This window comes from Balearica regulorum, chromosome 4 (assembly GCF_011004875.1).
Source record: "Balearica regulorum gibbericeps isolate bBalReg1 chromosome 4, bBalReg1.pri, whole genome shotgun sequence".
NCBI classification, from domain to species: domain Eukaryota; kingdom Metazoa; phylum Chordata; class Aves; order Gruiformes; family Gruidae; genus Balearica; species Balearica regulorum.
Window position 1 is genome coordinate 79301221 of NC_046187.1, and position 21158 is coordinate 79322378.

The 21158-nt window shown below is 52.4% G+C and overlaps 2 protein-coding genes across 4 annotated transcripts; both read right to left on the reverse strand.

Annotated features, from left to right (window-relative positions):
• Nucleotides 1-541: 541 nt before the first annotated feature.
• UBOX5 (U-box domain containing 5) lies at nt 542-19514 on the reverse strand. Its single transcript, XM_075752819.1, has 5 exons — nt 19426-19514; nt 8696-8791; nt 6076-7258; nt 2949-3098; nt 542-1478 (listed from the first exon to the last, which is right to left on the reverse strand). Exons 2-5 carry the CDS (start codon nt 8747-8749, stop codon nt 1267-1269), a joined length of 1599 nt encoding a protein of 532 aa, XP_075608934.1. The 5' UTR covers nt 8750-8791; nt 19426-19514; the 3' UTR covers nt 542-1266.
• FASTKD5 (FAST kinase domains 5) lies at nt 12720-19509 on the reverse strand. Of its 3 annotated transcripts, none has more exons than XM_075752816.1 (2): nt 19428-19509; nt 12720-15467 (listed from the first exon to the last, which is right to left on the reverse strand). In XM_075752816.1, the coding sequence occupies exon 2, from the start codon at nt 15427-15429 to the stop codon at nt 12955-12957; it is 2475 nt and encodes an 824-aa protein (XP_075608931.1). In that variant the 5' UTR covers nt 15430-15467; nt 19428-19509; the 3' UTR covers nt 12720-12954. The 3 variants fall into 3 exon arrangements, with proteins under 3 accessions (XP_075608931.1, XP_075608933.1, XP_075608932.1); XM_075752818.1 differs by lacking the exon at nt 19428-19509 and adding an exon at nt 19200-19276; XM_075752817.1 differs by lacking the exon at nt 19428-19509 and adding an exon at nt 18392-19163.
• Nucleotides 19515-21158: the final 1644 nt, after the last annotated feature.

Consider the following 21158-nt stretch of genomic DNA (forward strand, 5'->3'; position numbering starts at 1 on the left):
GCTGCGTTTCAGCTGCTTGATGAGACTGCCATTTCCCGTGACCAGACGCCACGAACGTTCCGGGATGCTCAGTGAGTAGGTGCCTTTTCAGAGAATAAAGGTATTACATGCAAACCTGAGCTGAGTCAGCTGGAGGCTCGTTACCCCAGAGAAACTGGCACAGAACATCAATGAACGACATCTGCTCCGCGAAGAGAAATTGCCAATTAAGTGCTGACAGCAGGGGGTTATACAGGTGACAAAACCCTCTGCTGTCACCTTACCCTCGGCACATCCAGGACAGAACACGGCCGGGTGATTTTTCCTTCTGGCTTTTTTCTGAAATGCTCTTTGAAGACCAAACCGCCTCCTCGGGTTTAGATATCGGAGTCTCAGCCCCAGGACGGGGCTGCCGTGACAACCCCCCCTTGAACCCACGGGTCTGCAGATCCTTTGTGTCGCCTTACTTAGCTTTTTCCAGCCCATTTATTCTGTAGTCTGCAAAGAGATTCACTCCACGAAATCATTAAGACACACAATGAGACCAATTACGAGTCAGAAAGAAAACCTGACTTTAAACATAATTTTATTAAGGCTTAAATGTCTATCAGCCAGACGGGAGCTGGTCCAGTCACACGACATAAACCCAGAGTGACGTTTGGTGTAACGCAATGGCTTTTCTACAAGAGTTCGCACGAGCAGGATGAGATCGCTGCCGGTTACTCAGGCGTTCATCACCTCTCTCCGTGACTTGCGGGGCTCCGGGACGAACGACGCGCTCCTGCGGCACAGCGAGGGCACGGCGGGGAGGAGGGGAGCGAGGCAGGGAAGGGGAGAAGTCAGGTAGCTTGCACGTTGTCAATCACAAGAACTTCGCCTGATCCGCGACCGAATGGCTGCTCGTCAAATACGTAAATGGTTTTAACTCACAGGGAAGCTAAACTCACAGTCCGAAAGGCACCTATGCTAAACCACTGAGCCATGGGATGGTGGTAAGAGGGCGGGTGCGACAGGTGGAAATCAGTTCTGTATAAATACGTTATTCCTCGTTAAAGAAGCTATGGCTTTTGTTATTCTCAGATCGCTTTGCTCCGGCGCGATGCTCTAACCCCCCACCCCCCCCCCCGCTACTCAGTAAGCACAAGACCGAGTCCTCTCCGCCGTTACGGGTGCTCATCTGGCAAGCTCTCTCCAAAGGCCTTCGTCCTCCTACGGATCGATACAGACACAGGGAACAGCAGCGGCTCCTTGTTCTCGCCCTCCCGGCAGGCTCCGGCAGCCGAGGGCTCAGAAGTGAACCCTCCTGACGTCGTGCGTGGCAGCTGACCTTTTACAACTCCCGCACAGTATCGACGACGGAGACTTCTGCTTCTCGGCCAAGCACGGGCGACACACGAGGTGGCTGCAGGGAAGCTGGTAAACGGGCTCCGTTTTGAAATAAGAGGAGAAGGTTTTGCCGCAGGAAGCGCATCCTTGGCTCTGGCTGCTCCTGCCCTGCTCTGCAAAGGCGACAGGAGAAGTGGCTCAGTCAGGGGGGGGCGACAAGTCCGCGCTGTGCCAGCCCTTACGTGCCCAATCCTGCCTGCGAGCCGCGGGCCTCGCTCCCTGCAGAGATGCAGCACAGCTGCGGGTGCTCTCGGCTCAGGACCGTGCCCCGTTTTCTCTATCCCTACCGTAAGGAAAGGGAACGGCCTGGCTTCTGGGGCAGGTTGTGCTCAGAAGGGGTCGGATCACGTCAGCATTTACACCATCAGGCTTTTAATTGAGGACAGATGACTGTAAAGGGCTTTTCACTTTTACTGAGTAAATCGGCCTCCCTTCCGCTTTTCCAATGAATTAAAATCCCCGATTCCCGAGTGAAACACTTTAGCTATCACTTTGCATTCCCGTCACACGCCACCTATCAAGGGCTACTCAGCCAACTCTTAAACAGCAGCAATTTTAAAGGGGACAGGAAAAAGCTTAATAGCTTAATGTCGCTGCGAAACAGCGAAACCTCTTCAGAAAGAGAGACAGCCAGCCACCGGGAGCTGCCCAGCCCCTGCCCTCTCTCAGAGTCACTTGGTCCCTCTGAACCCCCGTCTCTGCCACGAGCAGACAGATCCTCGCTCAGGGGAAGAAGAGGAGCAAGCCAGCAGTTATGGCATCGGCTTGCGGAGGGACTCGTGAAGGTTCAGTGCCACCCTGCACCCCAAAGAAATCATTTGGGGAACGCATACGCAGCTGGATTGGTGTGTCTAGCTAGCAGGTGTGATGAAAACTGCAAGGACTCAGCAGCTTGGTCTGGATACGTTCAAACCTGATGAGATTCTGGCACACCCTTGGCCAGGCAGCCTCTGACATTGCTACCGTTACCTGCTCCTGGTACCTGCTAGATTTACGCCCTCCAGCTGCACCTCTCTGGGCAGGGAGGTGCAGGCTCAAGCCCGCTCTCCGCACCAGACTCATTCCTCATCCACGCAGCAACTCCCCAGTTTGCTTCGTGCAACTAACCGGCAACATTTAAGCCACTCGGCCCAAATCGCAGAACTCTGCTGGGAACAGCCAAAGCCTCGACGGGAGGCTAGCTCTCGGTCTGAACTACCCTGGTGCAGGCTGGGCTGAGCACCGCGTCTCAGCGCAACGCACCCAGGATGAGCTACAGAGGGCAAATCACAGGACTCGTGCTGAAGCCTGCTCTGACCGCGGACATGGACACCATACCTCACTTTCTGGGGGTCAACAAGGTTTAACCTGCCTCACTGGGAGAATAAACCATTAAAATTGCTGAGATAAAAAAGCAGGAGTTGGGAACTGTTAAAAAAAAAACTGGCTGGGAGACAATGTAGTATTTTTATATGGAATATATAACATTCCGGGGTCCGAAAATGCACAGAAAGATGCGGAGCAACAGCACAACCCCCCTGTTAACCCAGTCCCAGTTCTCTCCTCTCGCTCCCAAAGGTGAATGGGAGGCGCTTGCTGCTTACCGAGGCTCCACGAGCTGCTGCAGCCTCCCTCGCCCTGCGCCTGCTGCTGGCTTTTCATCAGCTTGGCCGTAAAGGAGGGCATTGAGCTGAGCGCCGAGTCCAAGGCGGTGTCCAAACTCTCCGACAGTTTTTGTTCGTGAGAGACCAGATCTGCAAAGAAAAGCACAAGCTCGAGAAGCAGATGCTGGGAAAAAGCAAGCTGCCAACGCACAACAGACGTGCTGCTTTGCCTCTGAACCTTTCGAAGGGACAACACTCGGGATTTTAGGAGCTCTGCCGCTTGTTTTCTCGAGAGGTCTCTTTCCCCCACCGAGGTGCCAAGATGGGGATGTAGTGCTCATTTAGGACCTTTGGGTCCTAAAGATGAGAAGTCCTACGGATTACTCTCAGACATTCATGCCGTGCCACAGTGCCAACAAACGCTCAGGTGCTGCCTCGTATCTGCAGGTCTGAATGAGGCCAAAATGCCAAATGATCCAGACACCCATTTCTCTCCACCCAGGGTTGCAGCCCAGTGCTCCCAGGCTTGCTTCGTGCAGCTAACTGGGAATATTTTAGCCGCTAATAAAATCTGGGGGACTTTTCTTTTTTTTTTTTTTTTACTTTCCTCTCTGTCCCAGTTCTGACTCAAGCCCCAAAGCCAAAGGTACAGGGTGGGACCCTTCCCTGCGGTGTACAGCAGCGTTTTGTCCTGTGCAATACCAAAGGCGTTAATTTAATACCATGCATTAAAAGAATGGTGTCTGCATCACTCCGTTAAATCCATCTCCCAAAGGAAGACCTTTGAATTAGCGCTGCACATTTGCTACAGCAATCAAGGCTGATGAAATACTGAAGCACGAGCTCCCTGGGCCAAGCAATGTGCTTTTATTTATGTACGGGCACGGCTCCCTCGGGAGCTCCAGGACCCCACGGGGCAGCCCCTGCTCCTGGGGGCTGGGACACATCCCCAGCAGGAGCTGTTACATGTCTCTGCAACAAAAATAACTAATGATTCATCCTAAAACAGGGAATGAGCTCCAGACTGAGAGATCGGAGCAGAAATGTGCAGTCTGACTTCTTCCCACTGTTGCCAGTATCACCAAATATCAATTATTTTCAACCAAGTCTTTAAAGAATTTATTTAAAATCAACCAACCACCTAAGCCTTTTCCTTGAAACATTTTTGGGCAATTTTGGGAGAAAGGTGAAGAGAGTGACAGGTACCAGCAGGCATTAACAGCAACCAGAAGCTGTGGGGCACATTTGATGTGTTACAGACCACCTAGTTTACAGAACACGAGAAAACTCGACTTACCTGCCTAGTGAGACAGCCCTTCCGTGAGCAGAAGACACCTGTGGATTTATACCATCCTACTCAGACCACACCGCTTGCAGCAGACGGCCTCGCAGACACTGCTGCTCTCTTCAAGCTCATCTAAATACGAGATTGCTAAAGATTTTCCCACCTCCCAGCTTCAGTTTACCTTCCTCCTCCAGTGAGATTATTACCTAAAGCAGTAACTCAGTTTAATGATACCAGAGAGAAGATATAAGCGTTGCTGCGTGCAGTACAGTTAAATCCACGTAACATTTGCACCGCCAGCAACTGCAATACGTTTCAGGAATTCCTGTGCCAAGAAGGGAGAAAGCAAACATGGCAAAATAGATGTGGATTCGCGCAAAAGATGCAGCGCGGAGTTACGAGAGGCAATTGCCTGGGAGCCACGGACTGGAGGCTGAAAGTACCAGTCATAGAGAAGAAACCATAAAGAACGAACAGATTTTGGGGAGAGAGGTGTGAATCTCCTCGGTATTTAACCCACAGATCACCTTTGGTTTCTAAAGACTTGTCACCTCCTCACCAGTCCTGCCCGCCCCAGCACTTGAATGCTGCTGGACCTACAGAGTATCCCACGCGCCTGCTCCCAGCGCTCCATGGATCCAAAGATCTGCCTGCGCTGCCGCAACGCTGCCTCGGCTGCCTGGTGAGAAGCCGTGGCACGGCTGGGGACCAAGGTGGGTGAAAGCACTCAGCTTTTCAGGGAATTTATCTCAGGGCTGCAGGTCTGGACTATTTTTTCAGCCTCCTGGAGCTTATGCCCAGTGGTGCTGCTACCAGATGGCTGATAAAAGCAAGGTTAAAAGGAAACCATTGCCACGTCCTCACCATTAGACACAAGTCGCGTCCCCTGTCCCATGTCTCTAACTTGTTTTTTGCTTTTAACTAGTTGCAAACCCTGGGCAAGTCTCTCCTGGTCTGTGCTGTCACGTGCCGTCCTCTCCTCCCTGCTCCGAAGGCAGCACTGCCTGCGATTCCCTCGCTGCCATCTGTTCCGAGCCCCCGCGCCGCTGCACTGAGATCAGCGTAGACCGGAGGCTGCGCAGCGACACGAAAGCTCAGCCTCTGCCACAGCCAGAGCAGCCCCGTGAGAAGGTAAGCGGCCAGCCTGTCCCGGGGACACAATCTGCGCAATGATTCTGAGCGTGCAGGGAACCAGCTCCGCAAGAGCCCAGGCTGGCAGCGCCTGGCCAGGGAAATCCGTGAGGAGGATTAGTGCCCTTTCCTGCTTTCCTCCCCACCTCACTCCTCACGATAAGACCCACATCAGCCAGGACTCCCCGTGCCATCACCACTGCACCACCAGACACTTCTTTTCCTGCTGTTGCGTATTTTCTTGCTGATACAAAAACACATTGGCTGGCTGGGATAATAAATCACCCATGATAGAGAAAGTTCAAACGAGCACACTATGAGAAAAACTTTGCCTCCACATGGACAGTGGCTTGAAAGCAAGGAGAAGAAAGGAAACACAAACTAAAAGGGCAATACAGCGACCTGAGCCAACAAGAGGGCTGTGAAAGAGACTGCACAGGTAACACAAGGAGAACAACGAGCCTACAGATGAGAAGAAGTGAAACAGAATGGGAGCAAACACCCTCCAGGATAGCAGGCTGTGCTGCACAGAGGGGAGGTGAACGAGCCGATGACCTGACTCCCACGACACCTATCAACAGCAAAATACAAAGGCCTTAAAGCTTTCTAGAGGCGGGATGGGAATCTGTACTGGAGCCTCCCGACTTGAAAACCTGGCCCAGGGCTGTCAGGACATTCAAGAACCACAAGTGACTTAGGGAGCCACGATACCTGTCGAACAGTCCATCTGGATCAAATGCGAGTCACTGTCAGTTTTCATTTTTTTAGCACTGTTCTCTGAGGTAGACGTGACAAGTAAGTTTGTAGAAGAAAAATAGGGCGGCTGCACGGAGCTCTGATCCATACAGTCCATTTTCCTTTTCAGAGAAGACATTGTTATGGAAGAAGGTACGAGCATTTCTGAGGTGTGAGCCCTCCCGAGCAGGTTGGTGCCAGGGATGCTGTGCTGTAAGAGGAAGTGGTCTATCCTGGCCTTGAGGGTAGGGTGAGGTAGGGGCTGCGAGTGCTGGCTGAAGGCCACCCCAGTGAAAGGATCGCTGGGTACCCTGCCCCAAGACGCCTCACTCCGGTTGCATTTTTCCAAGGTGGTCTGGTCGATCACCTTCCCGGAGGGCAGGAGCATGGGGAAGGTCATGATCTCCAGAGTGATGGGGTCCAGGAATTCTTCGGGGATGTCTTGGACGACGTCCACCAGCTTGCGGAGGGTCTGCTGCTCGCTGTCGTTGGCGCTGAAGGGCACGCAGTCGCTCTCCATCGGTGTCCAGAGCTCCGGTTTGAGGCTGCCAACGTCCTGGGCGAAGAACTGGGAGGCCACCTGAAAGACACCCTCGATCACCTCCTGCGGGCACGATTTGGCAGGCTGTCCCCACACCTCCAGCCTCTTAATGCAAGGCAGGCCACCGCCGGCCACATGGGTGATGCAGATTTTCAAGTGCGACACGTTGTTCAGCGAGGCGGGCCCTTTGTTCCAGAGGTCTTGAGATGCAGAACCAGGGTAGGAGAAGACATTTTCCATCTGATGGAAAGGAGGCCTGGGCTTGAAGCCTCTGTGGCCGAACGTCACTTTGCTTTGATTTTTTAAGACTGCTTTTCCCACCAGTGTGAAAGTGTCTTTGTCTGACACTGGCTGACCTGCCAGACCTGCGAACTGACCCTCAGGGCTCTGCCAAGAGGTTTTATTGCATGAGGTAGAGGTGTAAACTTCGAGCCCGGAGAAGGTTTGGTACCCTCCAGATGAGATGTCGATATTAATCCTGCAGATTTCAATGTTGAAGGGAAAAGAGATCGTGACGTGGACTGGAGGTTTGATGAAGTATTCGCTGCGGAAACCACGATTTCTCCTGGCAAGGTCTTCGGAGATCAGATTCTCCACTTCGTAACCATCAGCAGAAATCTGTGTTTCAGGAGAAAACTGGATTTAATTTGAAGCAAGAAAATAAAAGGAAACTAATTTCACAAGCACTTACGCAGCTTCGCAAGATGACATCAACTAGGAATCAAGACTGCAGTTTTATGCGCAGCTGAGACAACACAGGAGGTCCCTGCTGCTGAGACAGACCAGACCCACTCCCACCCTCCTCCAGCCACGCTGTCCCCGGGGCTTAAAAAGTCCGCAGCACTTGCTGAACAAATAGATAACAGCAAGGAATATTTATTTATTGCACTTGCTTAATACGGTCACTCTACGCCCCATATTGCACTGAACGTCAGTAGCACGGCTGGGTCAGCACACCACCCGGATGGACGGTCACTAGTTTTACAGCACAGTATTTACAAATCCAAGGCTGTGTGAGCTGGTGGGGAGACTTAGAATTAAAAAAATGGCTCCGAATTAAAACCGAGTTCGTTTCTAAGAGATTCTGATTGATGCTGAGTGAAAATGTAACTGCTTGTAGAGTAACTTCAACCTTGTCAAGAGCTGCATATTCTACTGGACAAAGGGAAAGCTGTAATATTGCAGGGAAAAAAGGTATCTCCAGTCAAAGCACACATACCAGTAAGCACGTAACATTCTCTTGTTATGAGATCCTGCAAAATTAGGGCTTTTTCCCTCCAACAATTGCTGTGTGCCACGTCAGAGCAGTCACACGAGGCTATACGGTGTCCTGACACTACCTAGCAGAGATTAACCATGGACAGCACAAACCAAAATTTGAGGAGTAACTTCTGGGAAATCTCTCACTACTGATTTTTGAAAGTACTGAGCCTTCAGGTCCACTTTTATCTTCAGGTGAGCTGCAGATCCCAAGCACCCAGACACGGGTTTCTCTTTATGCTCGCACATCAACGACTCTTTCAAGACTGAAGCACGAAAGGGGGAAGGGATCCAGGAGCTCAGATTCCCAACATCAGTTGGAATCCCAAAACCTCCTTGCTGGGAATGACAGGAGACTGGGGAGCTTGGAAGGGAAAGCTGTGAGCAAAACGACCTGAATCACAACCCTCCCACATCACCGGCAAATGATTTTAATTGACAAAAAAGCTCTCAGCTCTGCAGGCTAAGGAGCCTACACCTTACCTTCGTTGGGACTGCATCTGTCCTCAATGCTTCTCTTGCTGGTGGACACACGCAGCCTCCCATGTTAAAATCCCTCTCTGAACCACCCAGAGCACACAAAATGACCTCACAGTTTGCTGTGAGTTGCTTTTGCTTTGTTTTCTCAGGAAAACCTGGTGTGACCAGCCAAAAATCAGTCTTCCAGAAACACTGCTGATCATCACAGAGGAGCAGCAAACAAGCCCTCCCCAGCCCCAACCAGGCCAGCATGCCACTTCCACCTAACCCCTCCATCCCTCCAGCTCCCTAGAATGCCACACGTTATTATTTTACCTTGTTGCAGTGAATTCTTGGCTTGAACTGGGGGAGACAGACGTTTATTACCATCTTGGCAGCTGGAGAGAGCTCAATTTCTGAGCATCAGATTCAACTTGCAAAAAAAAAAAAAAAAAGAAAAAGCAAAATAAAGAAAGTGAACATCAGTGAACAGTGAAAGGATCTCGTGTTTCAGAGCCCGTATGAATTACAAGCTCGGTAATTCCTAAAATGCAGGTCAGATCTGAGTCCAGGAGGTGAAACCAATATAAACTCAAATGACTGCGGTGGGGAGACAAGATTGAGAGAAAAAATTGCATTAATTAGCGAACCGCTGGAGAAACATCAAAGAGAAAATGCCTACTTTAGCAATTAGATCTGAAAGTTTATGGAAGACGCAGGTTCTGTAGATACAGTAAAGCATCAGAATATCACACGAGGTTATCAAAGCAATCCGTGTGAGCTCTCAGCAGCCTCAGTCGGACCTGGAGGACGTGGGGTGGGTGCTGTGATCCGACCAGCGCACTCAGCAGCGTCCATTCCCACCCTGCGGCCTTGAGCTGCCTGTTTCGCCTCCGTGCCCGTTTCCGCCCCCAGCACACCACATCTACCTGCTGCCTTCAGCAGTTTGAGGCAGGACCTGCCTGCGCTCTTGGACAACACCCGAAACGACAAGCTCAGGATGAGGGTAACGCCAGCCGGCTCTAACACACTGCTGCCGCAAAGAGAAATGTTTCTCGAGGGCTTCAGGAGCCTCAGATGTAAGCGAAGATTAAACACAAATATTAATAATCGGTACTTAATAGCCCCAAGGGAGCAGAGGGCATTTAATAGCTCTGAGGGAGATGATCTGTGTTCTGAACGCTGACCCAGCTAACTCTTCTGACAACGTTCATTAAAGAAACTCAAGTGAACCCGCTTTCCTTTCCATTGAAAAAAATGTGACCCGAATTGGTTATATCAGATCCCTTTTAAGAATGAAATTATCTGCGAGGTAAGAGTTTTAACCTTACGTTAACCTTAGTTTTAATTTGTCATTGCCTTGGGCAACCTTGCAAATCAGGAACCCACTGCTTCCTTCAAGAACAAGCAGCTCTTTAATGATTTTTCAACTGAAGCTGTTAGTTCAGCCAAAATGAAATTGGCCTTCTGGGGGCACGTCGGTCCACTGAAAAGCGGAGCGTTAACGAGCCGGCTCTGCCTGCCTGCTAAGCGTGCGGGTGCAGTCCGTTCTGCGCAACAGTCTGAAATGAGAAAGGTATCCGAGGTACGAATCCCACATATAAAAAACCAACACAACAGAAGCCAAGCCTGCAGAGAGCAGAGCTTGAAGGTTACAATGACAACGGTCGACCGAAGCAGGCGTGAACCTAAGAGCACCCCTTGTAGCCCAGCATTTGGTCTGACAGCCATCAGGAGCAATTCCTGCTCCTCAGCAGGGAACAGAGGAACAAGGTAAGCATGAACCAACGCTCCTCCCATACTACTTTCTTGGCTTGCTGAGCCTGAGGCTTCGAGTACATGGCTGCCAGAGAGGAATTGTTCAAATAGGCTTTTGAACTGGTCTGACTTTTGGCACCCACATCCTGTGGGAGTAAGATTACTGGTTTAACTACAGGCTGTGTGACAAAGCTACTCTTTTTGGTTCATTCTGAACCTGTTGCCTGGTAAATTAGCTTGGCCCTCAGTGCTGGTGTTACGAAAAAAGGCAAATCAACTCTCTTTGCCCCCTTTCTTGGAATGACTCAAGCTTTTCCCTCTGCTCTATTTCTCCTCACATCCCTCTCCTTGGCTGAAGACCTCTCTGTTCCAATCTGACCACATTCAGTCTCACTAGGACCTTCTCTGAATGATGGCAAGAGGCGCCTTCACCTCTGCATCCCTGCAAACTCACCGCTTTACGGACTCACTTCTCATGAGCCGCCGAGATCCTGCCTGCGACGGACGCCAAATTCTCCCCGTGGACCTCGCGGTCGTGCAACCACCTTGTCTTCTGTAGCGCTGCCTCGCGCTAGGCAAATCACAGGCAGGCACAAGCCATTCCTCAGGACAGACTCACGCCTTCTTCCAAGACTACCTTGAGGTTGCGTCCTAAATCTTCATCTTTTTTCTACAACGCCTTTAATAATCTATGGCAATTAGCTCTGGTTAATTACAAACAATTTGTTCTCTCACTAAATGCTGTCTTTCAATTCAGTTGCTCCTTGTCCTGCAGCATGAGGAGCTATGTATGTATATATGGGTATATTTTATAGGATTTTCTCCTACCTGTTTGCGACCCTGACAGACTTAAAACAACTCAGGCTAATTCTTCAGGTTCAACACCTCAGTGAGAAAATGCATTATTCTGCATGTCCAAATCACCGCTCTCCCTTCTTCTGAAACCTCTGCTACACTCTTGCTTCACAGCAAAAGTCGGTCACCAAGTTGCCTTTACCCACGGCTGTGAGGTTTTTTTATTCTTCCCATGAAAACGCAACTCAGCAGACAGACAGTGGGGATGAAGAGACAGATTCAATGAGAAACCGGAATGAGATTAGGATTAAGCTTCTGTGTAAAGAAGGAAAGCGAAAACTGGCTGGACACACCGTGATAGGAAAGTAAAGGGGCTGGCTGGGGCCAGAGAAGCAGGCTGGGAACAAGAATGGGCAGGGACAGGCAAAGGCAGGTGAGAGGAACAGGTCAGAGGAGTGGCCAGGATCAGAAGGGGACAGTGAGCTCTGGCAAAGAGCCTGGGCTGAAGCAAGAGCTGGGGAAATGCAGAATGTAAAAATCTCAGGGAAAAGAGTGGGATGGGGCAGCAGATGTGGCTTCCCAAGGCTACTGCTGCCATCACGCCCCAAACTCGTCTGGAGGTCTCCCATGCTAGCGACAACTCCCGTGGCTGCGGCATGAAGGAGGTTCTAAATATATGAACACTTAAAACATACAACACGCACAAACCTGCATTACTAAAGTCATTACTCATCAAAACAAACGGCACAAAGATCACGAAGGACTCAAAGACATATTTTCTATGCCAGCAAGATCCTCTATGATCTCGCCAAGTCATGTAAAACCAGGCTTTCTGGAGCTCGTCACTCGGTGCCTTCCTGGTGTCGTACCTACGACTAGAGAACTGCTGCACTAAGGAACGTGCATCGTGGACACTGAACTAAGGCACTCCGTAACGCTGAGTATTTGAGGGAGAGGGAAAAAAACAGCCCAGACATTTTAAAACAGGCAGCCAAAATGAACTAAGATGCAATATCTGTCTTGGGACACCAACCTGCCTCTTGCCACCCTCTTTCCCCACCCTCCACCTCAGCATGCCTTCTAACGTCGCACTGAAAAACAGAACAATAGCTCAGCGGCTTTTGCAGTGGGAATGGGAGTTTCACCTGCTGCCCCATATGAAATAATCCCTGCAGCTGCGGTCAGATGCACAGCCTGCCCTGTGCACCTCAGGAAACGTCCCTCCTCTTGGGGAGAACCGCCACCTGAAAGCCACCTGAAGAAGCCAGCAAGTCCGTCCTCAGAATGGCGTGTAGAAATCAGACACTGGGCCACGTCCAGAGCAAGAAAATAACATGGTGAGACATGTGATGGAGGACGAAACCAGCAGCCTCCAGAGCAGACGCTCCGCACAGCTGGAGCTCGCACTCTAGTCTGCACAGGACTCGTCGTCACTCAGGCAGGGGCATCACCTCAAGGTGGATTTGTTGGCCCCATTCAGCTGCAGACGACATCAACAAGATGCAAATCCTCTCTGCCAGGCACTGCTGAGAGCTGAGAAGGAAATTAATGTCTCAGGGTCAGAGCACCCCAACCCTCAGCCCCAGCTTCCATCTCATCACTCAGCTCTCACGTTCTGCACAGCTCCTAACGGAGAAACTCCGACTGCGTGCCCACTGACCCCAGCCCAATGGTGATGGAAACATACGTATTTCCTTACTAAAAATCACCCCAATTCTCTCCCTAGTATCGCTGCTCTGCTCTCACAGAGTCACCAAATCCATCCACTTTCATTTAGAGCGGAGAAAAAAGTAATCACGGAGAAAAATGAATAGGACAGTAGTTTTTATTTGTCATGGAAGCATTTGAGGATCTGCGTACAAAAGGAGAGCACGGGACACACCACTGTCAGCAGAGCAGAATTGGCTAACAAAGCAAGGCAGCCTGAGCACACGGAGCACCTGCCAAAAGCTTAACCAAAACTCAGAGACCATTTCAATCAGCACCCAGAAAGAGAGATGCATCTGGCAGGCTGTCAGCCTCTGAGCAAGCACTACACTGGACTAACCAGTCCTGCTAAGGAGCACTGGGTTGAACACTTTGTAATGGAGGTAACTCAGTTTCTCCAAACGCGTGCGTTTGAGCAGAGGAAACCATTCCCAGAAGGGAAGCTCAACCACCACGTACCCCAAATGCCGCAGCTGCCGCCGTTTCAAACAGTGCAGCCCCAAAAGCCGCTTGGAGCAGTAGCAATAATGGTTTCGGTTGGACACCTGAATAGCCAGTTTCACCACCCGAGGCTGCCGATTCAACGCAAGAGAAGGGGGGGCTTCAAGACGGCGCCCCGATTTAGGCTCAACTTGCGATCTGGCATCTGCGATAAGAGCTCCACCTGAAAGTGCAGCACGATCCCCAGTGCATGGTGTTCGTGCTTCTTCCCTCCTCTCCTGACCAGGAGTCCTGGCTTCGTTTTCCACTTCCACGGGAGACTGGCTACTCGATCTCCCTTTTATAAGCTGAGACATTAAGTCATCCGTTAGACTAACTCCGATGTCTTTTAGTTTCTTATCTGCAATAGGGTCTTTTAAGTTGAAAGGGATGGGGTGTCCGTCCATGGCCAAATGAACCTCCAGATCACTCGATCTCGTGTGAGGCAGGATCATGTGGTTTTTCACATATTCAGGGCCACCTAACATGCTCTGGAGAAGAGATGTGGCTTCCACAATTTCAGGCCTGACGTAGATTTCTTGCTCTGCAAAATTCAAAACCATCTCAGTGATCTCTTGAGAAAGCTGAGGCGGAAGGTGGCTGCCTTGGTAGCTTGGGCACTCAATTTCAACGCTCTTACTAAGAGTGAACAGGTCCTTTTTGAGCTCATATTTACTACCTCTCGTTTTCTGGACAAACTCATCCCTCAAAGCATAGTTTATCAGCTCCTCTGGGAAGCGTCCAACAAACGCCAGGCCAAGCAAACCAGTAAGGAGATGCTCCGGAAACTTCCCAAATTCATGGAGTTTTCTATGCATTTGCGCTATCAGGCTGGAATAAAACTCTTCCTCGTTTGGAGGTTCATAGTCCAGGCATCCAAACGACCACAAGAACTTGGCAGCATCTTTGCTTCGGCAGTAAGCCACCTTAGAAGGCAAAGACGTGGCTACAGCAGCCATAATACCTTCGTCAAAGTGGTGTAGGGATGAACAGGTAAGAGTGATGTGCATGATGCCCTGGATGTTTATCGACGGAATCCGCGTGGGAATAACCTTCCCAAGCTCCTTCAAGAGGGGTAAGTGGTCCATGCGAGTGTAGCGGAGCATTTTAAGCACGTTCACCAAAGCGTAGGTGCTCATGTCTTCCATCTGCAGGGAGACTCTGTCTGCAATTTTTCTCATGACGTGGTCAGAGATACCACTGAGGGACTTGAAGAGCCCTAAGCAGATAGCACCCACCTCCTCCAAGGTGAAGGAGTCCAAGTACTTCAAAATCATGCTCTCCACCTTCTGCGCCAAGTCTGCAGGTGACCTCCGGCCTTCACCTATGATATAAACAAGCTGCACAAATTGGGGCAAAGTCAGGTCTTTCCAGTGCATGTTGGCGTAGCTGAACAAAATGCTCAGGTAGGAAGGCACGCTACGCTCCAGGCAGCGCCAGCAATCAGCCACCAGCAGCAGCTGGTCCAGGTTCATGTCCCACACCCGCCGGCAGAATTCATTCTCACACGCGTTCAGCAGAGGGTGGGTGGGTGGAACTACCAAACGAACGCAAGCCTTTAAAATATCGATGAGATCTGAAGTACTGAACAACCCGATGTTTTTGACAGCACAACGACACAGTGTATTAAACCTGGGTTCGGACACCAACGCCGCGTGTTGTTCCACTGGCAAACGACTCAGCTTGTGAAAATAATCTGTGATAGTTCCTGGGCTCTGGCTGCCCTCGCATTCGGCCACACTGTGTAAAATCGAGTCACCTTCTTCTAAAGGAAGGGTGTCTACTGGGTCAAATTTGTCATAGCTGAGAGATCTGTACTCAGGCCTCCCCCTCTGAAAAATGCGAGGGTCCTCCTTGGAGTCATGCGTCTCTATTTTTTCCTTTTCTGCTTCTTCCTTGGTTCGTGCCGCAGAGAAATCTGCCGAGATGTTCTGCTCGAGGAAGGGTTTGCGCTTGGGCTTGGGCAGGGCGTTTCTGACGGGTGGCAAAGCTTGCGAAGAGGCAGTACGGAACGTATGCTGAACCCGTGCGGTGCCAGAGCTGGTGAAAGTGTCACCGAGAGCCTGGCCACTGTTCCCAGCAGCGTGCTGCAGGGAGGCAGCTCTGCTTTTGGCATAGGCAGATGGATTATACAATACTCTGTAGTCCAGTGGATCCAGCAACTGTATTGTAGCCACAGATTCAGTTCCGCTGTTGGCTGTTTCTGGGTTCTCTTCCTTTTCCTGCTTCCTATTGCTGCTTCCGCTCTCGGCCTTGCACTTGGCTGTAGTCGAAAATGTAGTCACCCTGCTCAGTCTTGGAAATCTTCGGCATATTAGCACTGTAGCCATGGATCACAATTTACTGGGGTCAGAATTGCTTCCAGGTACTGAAAAAAGGGCAGACGAAGAATGAGTGGCTTCCACCTAACACGAAGCACTTTTTAATCTATCCTTTATGCTACCGAAAGTGAGGCGATGCCAGCGTTTCCCCCAGCCAGGGCGGCTGTTTCCCTGTAAAGCCGCAAGGCAGCCGCTATCGAACGTCACCTCATGCAAAGGCAGCTCACGACAAGCACCCCGGTGACCTCACGTACCCGGAGTCGGGGCACACGGCAGTCGGGTATTACCTGCTACTCAGCAGCTACACGTTAACCTGGTAGAGACTATGGGAGTTAAGAAAGAAGTCATCTCTTTTTCATTTCTAAGAGACCCAAGCTGCTTTTCTTTCATTCTAAACAATGAAAACATATTTTTGCAGTAGAGCTGCGGCTTCAAGAGACTTTACGTATTCAAACAGAGCATTCTGCTACTTTGGTCACCACAGTCTGAAACACCAACCACCACCCGAGCTGTCGAAATATCCAGGGTGCTGCACTGCTCTTTGCACCCGGAGACAGTATGTGGAGGCTGTGAATAAAGTCTCCGCAAAACCAGTCCACAGAGTGCAACCTGGCCCATAACCTGCAGATAAAGATTAGTTGAAAGGAGGAACGTGGCCCCAGAACAAAGTCAGGGAAAAGTACGGGAAGAAGTAACAAAAATTATGATGAGATGCTACATTCTGAGTTGAGAAGCAGAGGGAACAGAGCGTTATGCTTCAGACTCGGGAGCGTCTCCCACAGTTTGAGGGTACAGAAGACTTGAAAACGCCAGGTGCCTTCCTAACTGCTGCCCAAACCAGCTCCAGCACAGAGGGAGAGGATGAGAAATTTGTCAGGAGTTAAGCTGCATGTTGCCAGCCTGCACAAGCTGCCAAACGAGCCTGTTTACAATGATTCAGATGCTGATAAAAAAAAAAAAAAAAAGCACCAGGTCAGCGCTCTGCGTAACACACACGTATCCCACCACGTGTGGGCAACCCCAAAGATGCATTACACCAGGCGTTTTCAACTTCTTTAAAATCCTTTGCGTTCTCACTGCCACGGGACGCCCATCAATCAGGAAAGCCGAAGCCTGGCAGAGAGACTGCAACAGCGACACGCATTAGCTTCTGTGCTCCCCACATGGGGAAATAAATCCTTTACGGGCAGCCCCCTGAGCTCTGCTTCCACATGCGGCTTCCCGATCAGCGCTAGATCAAGATGTTGAATCAGTGCAGGCGCTCAGCTTTGCAGCAGCAAAATGGATACCCTGAACCCTGGCACTGCTGACCCTTACGGCTGCGCTGCTCCCTGCCAGTCAGGCAGCTGCAAGGTCGTGACCGTCCCCTCCCACGGGAGAAGGCAAATCACGACAAGCAGGAGGGAGTCTACCCCTTCCCTGCCACTGACCATCTGGTGAGCGGGGGAAGTCATTGAATCCCAGACTGGTTTGGGTTGGCAGGGACCTCACAGCCCATCCAGTTCCACCCCCCTGCCATGGGCAGGGACACCCTCCACTAGCCCAGGTTGCCCAAAGCCCCATCCAACCTGGCCTTGAACCCTGCCAGGGAGCCAGGGGCAGCCACAGCTTCTCTGGGCAACCTGGGCCAGGGCCTCAGCACCCTCACAGGGAAGGATTTCTGCCTCCCATCCCATCTCCATCTCCCCTCCTGCAGCTTCAGGCCATTCCCCTTGGCCTGTCACTCCCTGCCCTTGTCACCAGCCCCTCTCCAGCTTTCCTGGAGCCCCTGTAGGGACTGGAAGGGGCTCTAAGGTCTCCCCGCAGCCTTCTCTTCTCCAGGCTGAACAAGCCCAACTCTCTCAGCCTGTCTCCATAGCAGAGGTGCTCCAGCCCTCGCATCATCTCCGTGGCCTCCTCTGGACTCGCTCCAACAGCTCAAAAGGAAAAAGCTCTCTCAGAATCAGACAGTAAAACCCAAGCTAAGAGCTGTGACACTGTGGCACAGCCCAGGCCTTGCAAAGCCATCAGCAGAAGCAAGCAGGAGCTGGATTTCAGAGCTCTCCCGTTTAGCACAAATGTTTGATGAAAACATCATTTCTGTCTCTACTAGCTCTGAACTGGCTACAGGTGATGTGACACCATCTTTATGAGGCTGGAGACAGGCAACCATGAAGTGAGCAAGGCTCAGATCTGCACCATGGCTGGGGGAAGGAGACCCCGTCCCTGCCGGCATCGTCTCCTCTTCTAGCTCCTCACAGAGCTTGTCCTGGGGGACACTCAGAGGGACTGCTTCAAGGTGCAAAAATGATCTGGGACAAGAGGAGGTTTATCTTACCTAGGCTTTCTGAGACACTTTCTTGTCTGACTCTATTTTGCATGTCTTCTCTCTATTTTTCTATTATTGAGAGACAGGGAAGCACTACTGAGAAGCATGCCATATATTTAAAACAAGTTGCATTTGCTGCTGAAAGGTGATACTACCTACAAAATCCAGCACTCGGCTGTTACCAGAAACACCCCTCATGGCGACAACAGCCCCTCTTCAAAGACAAAGAATCAAAGTCACCTTGTTCATACACTGAAGGCAAACGTTGTGCGCTGCTAAGAATACCATCCACATAGTTTAGCGTTAAGCTGTGGTGCATTTGGGAAGCTATGCAATAAAGAGAATATTTCTCTGCTTCTTAGCTCCAAATCCAGCAAAAAAAGAGAAAACCATATGCAGGGGAGCGAGGTCGGGCTGAGACGAGATAATTCAAGCACCTCCGAGAGGAACAGGCTGGGTCTAAGTGGCCTTTTGCCCATGACTTTTATCCACCCCCAGCCTAAATCTTTGTGATCTTTTAAGTTTCTACAGCATTTCTGTTCCAACTCAACCTACACCTCTGCTTGATTTTCCTCTCTTCCTGTTACCCTGAGTAATCAGCCTTCCTCTCTTCCTTCTCCCACTACACTTCTCTTGTTCGTACACAGCCAAACGCCTTCCCACCTCTGGGCAAGTCTCTCCAGAAATTTCACTTCCAGTGATTCCAAAAAGCCAGTCAGAAAGCGAGTTTTGGAGCAGGGCCCCGCAGGCTGCGAATGCACTTTGTAGAGGTCCTCTGGGATGGAAACAGCTCTGTGTACGTGTCTGCGTGTCACACGTACAGCTGAGTTCTCGGCCAAGAGCGCGACTGCACAGCTGAGCTCTAGCTGAACACCTGGGAAAACAACATTCCTGGAGGGATGCCACCCGCCTCGGAGTATCAGCTCTGTGAAAGGGGATATAAGCGCACCCTGAAACGTCGCTTGTGCTTTTGGCGCTTCTGAAATACTCAAAGGGATTTTCGGTAGCGCTGGCAAACCCTCACAGGGCCCACACCAGGAAACCACCCACCGCTGCAGCACACCGCCTCGTCCCGTGCTGGCCCACGCTTCCCCCTGCCCTGCACCGACAGCAAAAGGGCCGACGGCATCTCCTCGGTACGTGTGAGGAACTTCACCTCGGAGCAGCGAAATATTTGGGGTAAACCAGCTCGTTTTGGCCAAGAGCCCACCTGCACCTGGGCTGAAGAGAAAAATAACAAGAAAGGAATTTTTTTTTTTTTTTTTTTTTTTCCCCCACCGCATTACGACGTCAGAGTGCAAACCCGTCACTTTTTTCTTGGCTCCTGTGTTTGTTCCCCTCCCTGTTAAGTCCCTGCCGGCGTCAGAGGGCAGCGCCATGACGGAGGGCTCGGGCCACCCCCGGGGCAGAGCGCCCGACAGGCCCGGCCCCCGGCGGGCAACCGCTGGAAACCCCGGCCCCCGCTACTTACCCTTATAGCCGTACCCGCGCGTATATATTGCGTGTACCTATACGCATCTCTACAGCTATATTTTTACACAGCCCCCGCTATTGCCCCCATGCAGGGCGGGGGGCTCCGCGCATGCGCCTGTGCCGCCCCCGCCCGCTGAGGGGGCGGCGCGGGGAAGAGGACAGGACGGGGAAGGGCACAGGATGGGGAAGGGGACCGCGGCGGCCCGCGCTACCCGCTCGCACTCACCGGGGCCCGGCGCCCGCCGCCGGCTACCGGCCCTGCCGCCCGCCAGCCCCTCCGCCCGGCCACCCCCGTCGCCTCCCGCCGCTTCCGGTCACCTGATGATGACGCACTTCCTGTCATACGGCAGCCGAGCGGGGCCCGGAGCGGCGGCGGCGGCGATGACGGGAGCGGCGCGGGGCGGCAGGTGGCGCCAGCGGTGCGCAGCGCGCCCCGACCCCACGTGATGCGGGGGGAATGTCACGTGACAGGAGTGTCACGTGGCTGGCCGGGGCGGGCCGCCATGGCGGTGCGGGGTCGGTCCGGCTGCTCGGTGCCGCCCCAGGGCCCCACCGCCCGGGGACCGCCTGAGCCGCGGTGACCGCGGGCCCGGAGGGTGCCCCGAGGACCGGCTGTGAGGCGTCAACGGCTGCCCCGGGGAGCTGGGCCGCAGCTCCCGCCCCAGGAGCCGGTGCCCGGGCCCCACAGGCCTGGTTGGGCCCTTCCCGTCCCCCCCGGTGGCGCGCAGGGTCTGCCGGGGCAGCCGCACCTCACCAGGGGAGGCTGCTGCTGGCGGGCAGGGCCCGGCCCGGCCCGGCCCGGGGGGGCGATGAGAGGATTCTGGCTGGCGGCCGGATCACCGGGGGCTGGGGCGGTGCACGCCTCGGCCGGCACCCCTCCTCGCAGCCCGACCGACAAGATGGGAGTGGGCGAGGTGGGAAGGGACCTCCGGAGGGCGCCTGGTGCAGCCCCCTGCTCGAGCGGGGCCACCCAGTGCCCCTTGCCCGGGCCCGTGGCCGGATGGCTTTTGAATATTTCAAATATTCGCGGTGCCCGGGCGCCTGTCTGCTGTCAGCAGTGGGCTTCACCCCCCGGCATCGGTAATTAAGTAACGCTTGGAGTGTGGAAGTGCGTTAGGCTTGGCACGTAGGCAGTGGTACTAAGCACTTGCATCCCTTCCTAATCCTTGTGCCAGGTGAATTTCCTTTTTTTCCGCTTCTTTTGCATCAGCCTTTTGTCCTCTGGCAGCTGAGGAAACAACGTCTGTAGGAGACCCAATGGAGCTGGAGGAGAGCCACGCTGGTTGCCGTGACCTGTAATAAAAGCCTCGTGTCGCTGATGGCACCTTGGACCTTAAACCTGGTCTGAGGGAAACCATCGAATCCTCGACAAGCTTACTTTGCCCTGAGAGTCATCAACTTCGTCGTGAGAGTGCAGGAGACCTTTCTAGCAAAGCTAGTCTTGGGAAAAGTCCTGGATTTGTTTGGGGTTGTTTTTTTTTTTTTTTAAGAAAAATAAATGTTAGTCTGTTGCTTTAATGTGATGCGGACAAAGCAGCTGGGGAGGGATTCGTTTGAGTAAAAGCCTGCAATTTGGCAGGAGGTTTTGGACATTGCGTTAGCTCCCCGGTTGTGAGGGAAGGCAAAGCGTAGCTCAGCCTGGGGTCAGCCTCCCAAACCTCCTCCCCACCCCAACACCCAGGGATCCAACACAAATGTGATGCGTTTTGACTGTTTGTATTTTCTGCTCCTTCAGCCACGCCAAGGGCTCGTGCCGGGGGGAACAGCCCTGTTCTCCAGCCCAGCGCGGGGACGCCCGTGGATGGACATCCCCCCCCTCCCGGCCCCAGCTCACCAGAGCTGTGGGAGCCCCAGAGAGATGGAGCAGCGGGAGACCTGGCTGCTCCGAGAGAGGTCTTGGCACGGGAGGGAAGGGGAAATCACTCATGCTGGGTTCCCACTACTATGGCTGGCTCCA

What these genes read in the sequence shown, in the direction of transcription:
- UBOX5 (XM_075752819.1), bottom strand. Translation starts at nt 8,749, where the DNA reads ATGGTAATAAACGTCTGTCTCCCCCAGTTCAAGCCAAGAATTCACTGC. An exon ending in CAAGAATTCACTGCAACAAG is followed by an intron (nt 7,259 to 8,695) that starts GTAAAATAATAA and finishes CCTGAAACACAG; the next exon opens with ATTTCTGCTGATGGTTACGA. An exon ending in CAGCAGCTCGTGGAGCCTCG is followed by an intron (nt 1,479 to 2,948) that starts GTAAGCAGCAAG and finishes TCGCCTTTGCAG; the next exon opens with AGCAGGGCAGGAGCAGCCAG.
- FASTKD5 (XM_075752816.1), bottom strand. Translation starts at nt 15,429, where the DNA reads ATGGCTACAGTGCTAATATGCCGAAGATTTCCAAGACTGAGCAGGGTG.